Here is a 12,618-nt window from a genome sequence, read left to right on the forward strand (position 1 = left end):
ATAATTACCATCCTAGAATGCTGTTTCTTAAGAAAATCATAGGTATTTTTAAGGTCTGATCTTACTTCCTTTAAAGATAATGGGTCAACTCCAATTGATTTCAATTGGAGAAGAATCAAGGTTAAAATTTTCAAGACTACTTAAGTGACTTAGGAAAATCAATGGGACTTAGACTTCTGCGTGCCCAAGTCATTTATGAAAATGGAACTTAAACGCTTTTGAAAATCATACCCAAATCTTTAATCTATACACTGAACTATTGCTACTTTCTTCAAGTTTTGAATGTTTAACATTTTTTTATGAGAATCCCTACCTACTGCACATTATGCTGTTTTGGTGTTTCAGCAATCACTGTATGTCCTTCAAAGAAGCCAGCTCCCATTCTGCATATTTGCATTTTACTGCATAGAATTCAACAAGGAGAGGCCAAAACCAAACTAACAAAGAAAATCTTCCCCTTTAAGAAGGCTTCCAAATTAATGCCCTTGGTTTTCTTATTTTACTAGGAGGCAGATAAGCTTTCTCCATTTCCCTTAGGCATCAGATTGGGGAAGCAGCAGCTTAACCAAGTTTCTAAGGCTTTTACCTAAGTGAAACCAAACTCATAGTCAGAAAACAAAGTCACTAAGGCCTAGGTCAAGCTAGTGTCCTGAAGTCAGAGTGGGCCTGCAGCCCATAGCAACCAGCATGGCTTCCAGTCTTTTCTCTCTCCTCCTCAGCTTCCTTTTCCTGTTTATATATAGTCTTGCCCCCAGGGTGAGGTAGGGTGCCTCTTGATTGTGCCCAGGCTCTTTTGACTGTAAGCTGCAGATTGTCCCTTAAAGGGGCCATAGACCCTGCCACAGTTACTTATATTTTGTTGCCTCTCACAGAGTTAAAAAATAAGCCAGTTTATATATATATATATATAAAGCATAAAGCCTGCTTATAGGCGAGGGGAATCAGGACTATAATGTCTTTTCTATATATAATATTCTAGTATGTTCTTTTTCAGCCTGTCTGTATATTGAACTTAAGCAATACAGGTGAGCTACAGATAAAGTAGTATGGTAGCTGGAGCCCAGCAAAGAGGCTCCCACAGGTTTAGGAACTCAATATATGAGTTAACAAAGGTAAGCGAATATGGAGACTTTGAGCAGGGGAACCTTGAGGTAGCGGGAGAGGGTTTATGGAGAGTAAACAGGAAATTAGGAGGATTCTAATTCTGGTATCAGAGAGTCTCATGTTTAGACCTGCAGATCTCTCCTCATCACAAAAGATGGGCGCTCCTTATCCACATTTTTGAACCTCACTGAAAGGTTTGGTTTTGTTCAGTTTAAAGACTTGGGGAAGGTTCATACCACTGCTTATTTTATCCAACCAAGGCCTCTCACCCATGTTAATAATACCATCGTTTGATGAAAAGTAGCAGTCAGATACTATGATACTCTGTATTATCAGAAAACTGTTATGCTTCATCCATCTATATAAATGCAGCTAAACACTCACTGCAGCCTGCAGCTGCTCTGTGCTGTTCAAAGGCAATTCTGGCAACATTTTTTCTTGACTCCTTCTGATCATTTCATTCTTCATTCAAAAGCTGTAGCGTATACCAATAATAAATTAGCATGAAACAGACTGTATGTCCCATCCTGACCTAATGGTTTCTGTCTAGCAAAAAGCTTTATAACCCTATTTGAAATAGCATAACTCTGAATGTTATTCCCCGTACTGCCACATCAACACAAGCAGCTTCTTTTACTATGTAGAAACAGTCCTTCAGTAATGCAGAATGCTATCAGTCGGTTCACTGAACCGTGCACAAGGGCTGTAGATTGCACTTAGACTTTACTTACCTTAGGATATGGATAGTGCTTTCCTTTGGGATACAGACCTCCAGTAAACCGAGGAATAACCATGTTTGGTACCAAAGTGTCATTTATCATCAGGAATGCCAACCTTTCTCCATCCGGGGACCACCAGTGGGCAACGTGAGAGTGAAGAAGCTCCTCTGAAACAGATGCATATTCTTGGAAATTCATAGAAGTAACTGTTGTGTGATTCAGATTACCAACTCATTCATTTGCATTTTATATAATTTCTATGCTTTGTTGCAATGGAGCTGTTGTAATTATAAAGAAATATTGAACATTATCCTGGACTGAATTGCCTAAATATTAAGGACCATTAGAGGCTAAATTATGAGTTTTTACTCAGATGAGAATTCCCAATTATATCAATGGAATTACCTGCATAAGTGAGATGCTGATTATTTCCTTATATTTAGTCCTAATATCATTCTGTCCATTTTTAAATTCTTTTTGTAAATGATTTGCATCAATAGAATTTAAAGGCATTTTTAGCACTAGTATCATTCTATCCAGTTATTTATGTTTTATTCTTTAATTTGGGGACAATCTTCAGTTGTATTGAATCTCATTTTGCATGACATTTTGATTTGGGGGGAGTATTCTGTTTTGAATAGATTTCTTTCTTTCTTTTTTTAAATTACCAAATTCCCAGCCAAACGAAAAATCCAGTTCCTGCCCAGCCCTAGATCGGACTAATTTAGCTCTTTTACTTTTAGTCTGTGATCAGACTTTGATTTTGTTTAACTAGCTAATTTACCATTTGTACTTTTTCAGTGAACACTGTGTTGTACACAACATTCAGCTGTGTGTCTGGAAACCGAAATTTGGAGTATTCACAAGCTGTCCACTCAGAATATTCACTAATTGCTGTTCACTTGTGATCGATTGCCTGAGTTACAGAATATTCTTTCTGCTCCCTGCCTGGATAACTGAAACCTTTTTACACAGGAAAACAACAGATAATGAATGATGAACATTCATATAGCAAACATTTTTGTTTGTTCTAAAACACCGCTGTTTGCATTTAAATAAGGATATTCACACAAAGAACAGACACTCCCAAATACTTCTGTAAACCAATGCCCAGGAACATGAGTATTTGTGAATTGCAAATGAAAAAGTCACAAAAATAAGGTCAAAATGAGCGGCTATTAAATTCATCTGGATGTCCATTAATATAATTGTGCAGTATTCAATCAGCTATATGCTTGATGTCACCACACGATATTTCATCTATATCTACTGCTTGCAGAGTACTGCTTAAATTAACAAGTTACCTAGGAAAGAAGAAAAGAGTCAGAATGCCACAATATGCTCTGGGGATTTGTGCCTAGAAAAACCCCCATGCGCAACCTCTCACAACTGTTAAAGAGATGGTGTGTGTGGCAGAGGGAAACAGCTTCTTCCATTCCACCATAGCCTATTCCTAGGAATCCATGGAGACCGCTCTCTGGGAGCAGGACCTCCATCAGAGCTATGGGGCAGGAATTGGACAGCCTGAGAATGGGTGGAATCGCTTGAGAGAGGTCACACAGAGCTCACAGGCCCAGGCTCCCCCACCCCCCAAGGCTGTATAACCTTTGCTGGATATTACCTGATCCACAGAGCCCCCTCTGTGGTGGGGGAGCCCCTCACAAAGTGGCTTCCAGTGGCTGTCCTGACAGGGTTTAACAAGGAGCAACTGAAACAGTAAACTGGAAATACAGGACCTCTGCATCAGTGTGTCTGGCTTCCTTCATATTGAAACAGAGGAAAAGTCGTGGCCTTGCTGAAAATCAACCTCCATGTTTTTTGGAGAGGTTAATGGGCCTGATTTCCAACCCTACATATCCACTTGCAGGAAAAATTGCACATATGGATACAAACATGTATTTGCTGGTGCAAACCGTCATATGAGTGTATGTCCCAGTGAGTTTTGTGAATGGAAATTCTAACACCTCTGAGCGCACAGGTGCTGGAATTGTACAGTGCACATTCAAAGCGTGGACACATGTATGTGCATGCGCTATTTTACATACAAATGTGCAAAGCTCAGGTAGAGTATCAGTGGGAAATGTAACATTAATATGTGCATTTTCAACTAGTTACTTCTCTTCCTTATCATTTATATTTCTTACCCTGTCTTTTAATGCTTATGTAAGAAAGTAATTTGTACTGTCAACAATTCTATTTATCTTTAATAAAAAAAATTGTTTCTAACAATGCACGCCAACCTTATTTATAACAGATAATTTTCTGATATGCACAATCAAGTTGAAATTGAAAAATGCCGCATTGGCATGGCATAAATGACAGAAATTGGTCTTGTTACTCTTTAGTTACTGTATACAAATACTACAAATACCGAGGCCCTTTGCAGTCAATATACTCAGGTAATTTTAACGTATTTATTTCTCTCACAGTATCTGGTCTTAACAATAGGTGCAGCTTTGCCATAAGGATCTACAAGAGCATTAGAATCTCTTACTTCATTCTCTATTAACTAAGAACCAGATTTTGTAATCTTTACTTATAGTGAGTGTTTCCTTAGCCATAACTGATGTGGCAGGCTGGCACAGTCATAGGAAAGAGATCTTGGCCAGTGTTACATGCCAGAGCTCCAAAGTTTGTCTGTTAGCAACTTCACCCCAGTCCCCCCTGAAACCTGACTCTTTCTTTCCCCCAGTTTCACTCATCCTACAATGCTATCTCTTAATCTTGTGAATTGTTTCACTCACTACTACACTACCCACAAGTAAGTATATTTGAGTAACCTTTACCAATGTTTAGTATAGTCCAATTGACTTTACCAGGGCTTCTCTTATGCTAGACTTCACCTACTCATTAGGTGGAGGCTCCCTCTCCCTCCCATATGACCTAAATAAATATCAGGCTGACCTCTAACTACTCCCCAGGGATGCATACTGCCCAGAAAAGACTGGAGAATTGGCAGAGCCATAACTTTGTCTGCCCAATGTGCTGAACAGCAGAGCTGGTCAGCTGCCTGGGTTAGAGGGTGGGAAGGAATATACTGCACTCTGTAAAGGGGAGCAGTGTGAATCTGGAGATCTCCAGGAGTCATTCGGAATTATCTTTGGCACAGCGCAACTCCACACTGCCCCCAATTCAGAGCATATCACGCAGGCTACCGTCTTGTGAATATATGCAGTTCACCCTAAGGTTAGCAGAATTTGGCCCAAAGTTGCCTAGCAAAATGTTGAATAATTAGGAATGTGACCCAAGCAATACTTTGTTTTAGCAAAAAGGTGATCTGCTCTGTCAGATTTAATTAACTTTATATGGTTAAATACACCAATTTATATGCAATCATATTAGATTTGCAGTATCTCAACTGCATTTAAAATGATCTTCCATGCTAAAGATGCTCTTCTCCCTGGTTTTGAACTTCACTGACCTATTAAAATACTTACAAAACATTAATGGAATCCATTAAAACCTGAGGTGGGTAATCTTTTGAATACAGGCATTTAAACCTCTATAGAATGTAAATTACCATTCTTATTTCAGAGAGTCCACTTGAGCTCGGGTTTTCAAAGAAGCGTAAGAGTATGTCTGCACAGCAACTAGACACCTGCGTCTGGACCATGCCAGCCGACTCAGTCTTGTGGGGCTCGGGCTGCGGGGCTTTTTCATTGCTCTTTAGCCCGCACTCTGGGGACCCTCCCCCACTCTAGAAAATATAACTATATGCAAATGAGTCAATATAAAATATGAGCTAATGCAAAGATCTGAAGGCAATTTTGCAAGAAAATAGGAAGAGAAAAAGCAAAATAGCTTCAGACACCATTGTCCTGGAATGAATAGTTTTCTCCTGTAGGTTTTGTACAAGAATCTCTTCCCTGTATTAATAAATAGCTATATATATCCACCTTACCTTCATAGAGCCAGTCTGCGATTCCATTAAAAATGATTCCTTCTTTTCCTGAGGATGTCAGTCGCAATGAGCTACTCTTTACATCAGGCTGATAGTAGATGTTATTTTCAAAAATATAAATCTAGATTAGGTAAAAGAGATAAAGGGGGGAAATAACATGTTGGTAGACATAAATGAATGTTTTCATGCCAGTGATAGAAATACAATTTCCATGGTTTCAGAACAGTCTAAAGAATAATTCATCATAATTTTCATTGAAGATCTCTTTAGATTTTCTGGTATTATCAATTTCTAAGAAACTTTTAACATTCTTGTGGCTCTGAATCCTTTCTTTTTAACTATTATGCCAACTCAAATATTTCTACTCCCTTTAGCAAATTTTCTCACAATCTCCAGAACCACCACTGTAAAGAGGCTAAACAGTCAAATTTTATTACAATTAAATAGATTATGAAATATTTTGTTAGTCCCATTTTTATCCAGCACAAATATCTTTATTTCCATCTATGAAAATAGATATAGCTTATAGATATAGATTACAGATATAAATTACGGATATACATCACTGGTGTTATATTACAGATAGGAATTAAGTGAAATAAGAATGAGACCAAGAAACTGAGTACTGTCTGATTCTCTCTATGCTCTTATATCATGCACCTCACTGGTATCTGAACATCTTACACAAAGCACATCATAATAATGACCCTCCTATTGTAAAGTTTGGTTTCCTTATTTTTTCTCTGTAGATGTTTGGGAAGAATTTCTCTTTACTCATTTTTCTTCCCCTCTTTTCTTCTTCTCTCCATTATTTTCATCCCTCACTCTTCAATGGCAAGGAACCAGTGAGGACACAGACAGAAATCAGAATCTTTTGGCAAGTGGCTGCAATTTGAACTTCAAATAAGATATCTTCTGCCAACAATTTGTCCCAGCAGCAATGAAAAGGGAGAAGGCTACAACCACCTTAAGCGGTCAGTGGTTCTCCTCCTTCAATGCTAAAATATAGAGCACTCTAATATGTCCTGGATTTAACCCAATCGAGGGAGGAGGAGCAGGAAGAAGCCTGCATCTGTCGTTTTATAGTATCTTCCCTTGCTTCCTCCCAGCCAACCCCAGCACTTTTTCTTAGAGTTGAGATTCTTCTGAGGAGATCAGAAAGCTGTCGTTGGCTGGCAGGGGCCGTGAACCACCTGGAGAGACTGACCCACCTTTCTGAAGCCTGCTAAAATGGCCAGCCCCTTCTCTCTATCCACATTCCTCCTCTTGTATCTTAGTTCTTTTGTTGTAGTGACATTCAGGGAAAGCTACACAACAGAAGTGAGTCTTACACTTTGCTCTGATAACAGTCAGTTTTGAGGTTGTTTTCACCTCATTCATTCTCACACCGTTGCTGTTTCTAATGGTAAACCAAAGTGATATTTACAGTCCAGCCTCCTGGTCTATTCTGGTGTTTCTAAGAATTAGAGGAAGGAGCCAGTGGTGAACACCTGGGAAGGGGCAGAAGGGTCTCCCCATTTTTGATGTAATCAGAGTCTAAGTTTGAAGTTCAGAATGTTAGAGCACTAAGAGGTGCAAGGAAGAGGGGAAAGAGAAAAGAAAGACCAAGAGAGAAAAAACAGGAGGGGCAGTGAACCTGATTGTAAAGATGAGGGAGTATAATGGAAACAGTGACACAACCCTAAGTATAGCACTATGTACTTCAGCTAATGCAGAACAGTCCAGCACTTCTCCGAGCAAGGCATCAAACCTGTACTCCACTCTCTACACTAGCTTCCCATACAATTTTGAATCAGTTTGTATGATAGATCTCAGCCCTTTACTTCAAAGTGCTCCCCAGCCTGGGCCAAGATATCTAAAAATTTGCCTAAAGCTCTGAGATGAAGACCATAATTGACAACTCTGTTTCTCTGGCACAGTGGAACTCTCTACAAGGAAAAAGCTCATCTGTGTGGGAGACAGAACTTTTTCAGGGGCCGGTCCAAGACTGTGGAATGAACTCCCTGAGGAACTAATGACCATCACAACCCTCATCACCTTCCACTCCAAGGGAAAGACACATTTATTTGACGGTGGTGTCTCTTACATAAATAGCAATGTGCATATTTATTTAAAAAACAAACAAAACAAGACACTCTACTACATACACTTCTCCACCTGGGAAGAGTGTGAGAGAACAAACATGTGACAGATATTAGTCACATTACTTAACACATTACTGAAAGGCACTCACATACTATGGTGATAAGCATAATATAAGAACTTCTGTAGAACAGAATAGAATACTACTTCCTTTCCCCTGTTAGACAGGGATCTTCCCCTCTGCTATCATATTCTTCCTTGAAACACAGTTCTTTTGGAATGTGCTATCCCTGATCTCTCCATTGGCACTATCTGCTCCCTCTTTCCCACCTGACGTTATAACAAACACGCACTAGCAAAAGCAAACAAACAAACAAACAAAAAGGAAAGGAAAATGTGGAATCACAGCTGATGTGAATTCCTGTAATAATGCTTCTGCCAAGTGGATTTTCCCAATCCTTTAATTTTTCGGTTATCCCTCATCCCTCCCTCTCACCCGATGTCAACATTCATGATTTGTCCTAATTGTAAATTCCTTAGGGCTTATTGTCTTGTTTATCTTTAAGTGCCATAGCCACATATGCATTTGCCAAGCACAAAATAATAATAAATAATAACAACAAAACAATTCATAAGAACATGCACACACCATAATAGCTTTGCCGGCAGGAAAATGCAGATAACATAGCAATAGATAAACAATACACAATATAAGTTTTGGTGCTAACAGGGCCGGTGCTACCATTAAGGCAAACTAGGCGGTTGCCTAGGGTGCCAAGATTTGGGGGCGCCAAAAAGCGGTGCCCCCAATTTTTTTTACAGCGTTCCTACGCCCCCTCCCCGAGCGCGCGGTCACCGCTCCACTTCTCCCGCCTCCCTGGCTTGCAGCGCCAATCAGCTGTTTGGCACTGCAAGCCTGGGAGGGGAGGAGAATTAGAGCGGGGGCGGCGTGCTCGGGGAGGAGGCGGAGCAGAGGTGGGGTGGGGAGCTGCTGTACGGCTCCCCGGGGGGAGGGAGCTGCCGTGGGAGGGGACACCTCAGGGCGGAGGGAGGGCGGGGAGCTGCCGCAGGGCTGGGGGGGGAGGCGCAAAGTGGAAGTTTCGCCTAGGGCGCGAAACTTCCTTGCACCGGCCCTGGGTGCTAACATCTCTTCGATATGCACTCATGCTACAACACTGGGTTGCTTAATTGCAGTAAATGCATTTCCATAGATCATCTAAAATGCCCAGGTATTTATCATATGTCTGCTTGTGGGAATAATACCAATCTAAGGTTAAGTATTCTTGACCTTATCACTGCTTTCCTCTCCCCTTCCCAATTATCAGTTGAAACAGATTTCCCTAAGCATCTTTAAACTACAGTCATTTATTGATATTTAAAATATCTATATCAGGATTTCTACTTTATGAAGCAATAAAGCTGAAGAGTTTCATCTCATGAGCACTGAAGCATGTTTTAGTTATTATCAGGAACAAAGGGTGACTTGGGACAAAGTTACTTTATGGTCAGAAATTCAAAACCCTATGTGAATTCAAACTTGAAGTAAAAATAATTGATGAAATGTTATATGGTTTCAGCAGCTATATAAATTATCCAGAAGTATTGACCAGTAATTACATTTATATTTGAAGAACTGAAATTGGATGCAGTTCAGAATCTCTCTGAACCTGAAAAATATGACCCAACTTTAAGCTTGGAGAAGATATGGAGTAAGAATTTTAATGATGCCAACTTTCTGAAGAAGGTAATGACAGGCTCTGTAGTCAATGTATATTACTAAAAAAAAAAAAAAGGGGAGGACTTGTTTATTTTTTCTGGGAAAAAGAAATGTATATAAGTAACACTAGGCAAGGTGGTCTACTTAATTGTTTAAGGAAGCCTAGGTGAAATAAGATCATTTTGCCAAATAGTTTTTCTTTTAGCCAGTTAAAAGCATTTATTTATGCCAAGACAGATCCTCAGGCAGTGTAAATGGGCATGCCTCCAATATGTAGCATTGCCTCCAATGTATAAAGAAATGTTTTTAACTGGCTAAAAGAACAACTTGGAAATATGATCTTATTTCATTTAGGTTTCTTTGAACAACTAGCTCAATCTTGTCCATTATTGTAGAACAATAACAAGGACAAAATATTACTTGTATTTCTTTTTTTCTTACCTTTTAGGTTGTTTCTGTCTCAAATTGTGAAAACAGCTTTTATGGCTGGGCGCTGTAGTGAAAAGCTTTCATTTAAATATTGCACTGTCAGTCATCATGCAGGATTAAGAGCTACTTTTATAACTGAACCATGAAAAGGGTCTTTAATCTTTTTACTACTATTTAGTATGTGTTGCTAATTGAATTTGACACACTGCACAAAAGAAAATATCTCACAAGGAACATCCAGTTGTTGGTTCCACTGATCACATGGTTATTCATTCTTACTCATTATTAATTATTTAATAAAGTGCCCCATCCCCATCTGCCCTGACCACCCAACCAGCCCTCTTTTCATCCTTCAAACATTCCCACAAACACCCTCATGTAATCTCTCATCACGAATTCCCCTTTCCTCTTCATTACTCCTGATCTCAGACTGTGAAATCTGTGCCTATCTTGCCCCACAGGAAATTCTTTCTCCCTATTGCACGAGGAGTGGAGCTGCTGGGGACCTGTGCCCACCCTCTACCCACTTGTTCACGGCTAGAGTCCAGGAGCTAGGGATGACTTTATTTGTTAACTAAAAATGATGAAACTGTGTTACCCATGACACCGAGTGCAATACAGATATTAACAAATTAAACAAGATTTAAACCCAGGACCTTGCAGAACTAAATCAACCACCTAGACTAAACATGCTGCTCTAAATCATCCCCTACACTGCCGGGTCTGTGCAATGTTGTGCAGGATTTAGTCCCAAAAGAATAATGTGTTCATGCTTGATGTTGTAGAAATACCTTAGTATAAATCACCATTAAGTTCAGTCATTCAGCCCCAGTCTGTAACTTTGAGCACTTGTTATAATTCATCTGGTGTCATTTTTGAGTTATCGGGGCCCATAAAAGTGTTTGAAGCCAAAGAAATTACTCCATGCAGATTTCTTACAAATATATAAAAGACCAAAACCCCAGAGTCATTGGGTTTAAGACTTTTCACACTGTGGTTCATCTGAGAGAATTTATTTTTATAGATCAATTGACCACATTCCACCCCTTGAAAACAAGGCCTTAGAATGAAAATGTTCATATCTGCTAGTATAGCAAAGCAGATAGCAAATAATTACAAAAACATTAGCACTAAAATCAATTAGTAGTAACCTTAACATGGAAATTGCTAACATTGGACTCAATCATGTCTTTGTGACAAGCCCTGAACAAGGGTCAGTGCATTGGTACGGTGCCCCAGGAGCAGCCCATGACTGTAGAAGTCAGGATCTGCCTCCCGTTTTTTTGCTACTCGGGGGGGAGGGAGGGGGAAATACGTTGTGCCAGGTCTAAAGTCCCTAGTGCAACATAATTCTCCTGACATGCCCTTCATGCCCACTTGTGATTCTAGTAGCAGGCACAACTGAGTAAGTTGGTGATTTACTCCTCTTTGTTCAGCCACCCAAGCCAGGCCACAGGCTAGCCCACAGCTATGATTATAGTAAGAACAGTAATGTACTTTCCTAGGACAATTGAAGGCTGGAAATGAATTTAATTCATATTATTTTTTGGACATTGACACGCTGCATAATATTATAAAGTAAGCGTCTCTAATACACAGCAACAATGGATAAAACCACCTATAATGCATCTTTCAACCAGCTGACACTGATCATCAGCTAATTTGGCAATGTGCTCCTTTCAAATAGCTCCAGCAACTGAAAGCAGGAATGCTGAATGCAATCAAATGGAATCCACTTCCTTAGAATTTCAAAGTGAAATTGAGTTCTAACTGCAATGGAAGGAACATATTAATCTGCTTCCTGAATGTATAATTATATACGTGTGAATTGCCATTTGGAGAGCCAGAGAACTGGGAATTATTTTGCCTGGCATGAATGTCCCAGCAAAGAGTAGACGTGGGTACCAATATCGCAAATTCCAAACATTCAAAAATCATGAGCCCCGCCCCAGAAAAGCATGAGATTTTGTTTTCTTTTTGATTTGCTCTTTGGATTTTGAGCTGTGCATTGGAACTGTGCAGGAAATGGTTTTCCTGTCCCACAAAGTTTTTGAGATTTCAAAAAAATTCTCCAGTTCCAAATCATGAGAAAAAGGTGATTTCTCAAACATTTGTGCAAACTGAAAATCTGAAAATAAATTTGGTTTGGGTCAATCAAAATGTTTAATTTTAATAACATCAATATATTTTGTTTAGATTTTGACCACTTTTCCTTTTTTTAAAATATTATAATTAAGTGACATTTTGAAATGAAAAGTCATTTAGAACTTGAAACCCAGAATGTTTTGTTCTGAAATGTTGAAACACACATTCCAACAATTTTTATTTTCCCAAAAGTGTTTTTGACTTGAAAAATTTGTCAAAACCAATTCTTTCCCACAAAAACATTTCAGTCATGATCAATCAGCATCTTATGATAAAAAATGTTTTGTTGCAAAATCCCTGACCTGTTCTACACCTTATATTGCACTCAGGTCACATTTTCAAGCTTTATTCTGCAAAAGTGAGGTCTGTAAACTTATTTTATTATTGTTATTCCTGAATTATGAATTAATTATTACTATTTGTATTACTGTAGCATCTAGGAGCCCCAGTCATGGACCAGGAACCCCTTGTCTTAGCTGCTGACCAATTTTTTTAAATAAGAACTCAGATTCTCATTTAAT

At 39.2% G+C, this 12,618-nt stretch overlaps 1 protein-coding gene across 1 annotated transcript in view; it reads right to left on the reverse strand.

The window, feature by feature from the left end:
- The window catches only part of DPP10 (dipeptidyl peptidase like 10), a 440,672-nt gene that overhangs the window by 65,336 nt on the left and 362,718 nt on the right, over positions 1-12,618 (reverse strand). Inside the window, exons 8-9 of the mRNA XM_065412943.1 lie at positions 5,725-5,845; positions 1,836-1,990 (exon numbers count right to left, since the gene is read on the reverse strand). Coding sequence (XP_065269015.1) covers positions 1,836-1,990; positions 5,725-5,845 — 276 coding nt within the window. The remainder of the gene's footprint in view (positions 1-1,835; positions 1,991-5,724; positions 5,846-12,618) is intronic.

This window comes from Emys orbicularis, chromosome 11 (assembly GCF_028017835.1).
Source record: "Emys orbicularis isolate rEmyOrb1 chromosome 11, rEmyOrb1.hap1, whole genome shotgun sequence".
Taxonomy (NCBI): Eukaryota; Metazoa; Chordata; order Testudines; family Emydidae; genus Emys; species Emys orbicularis.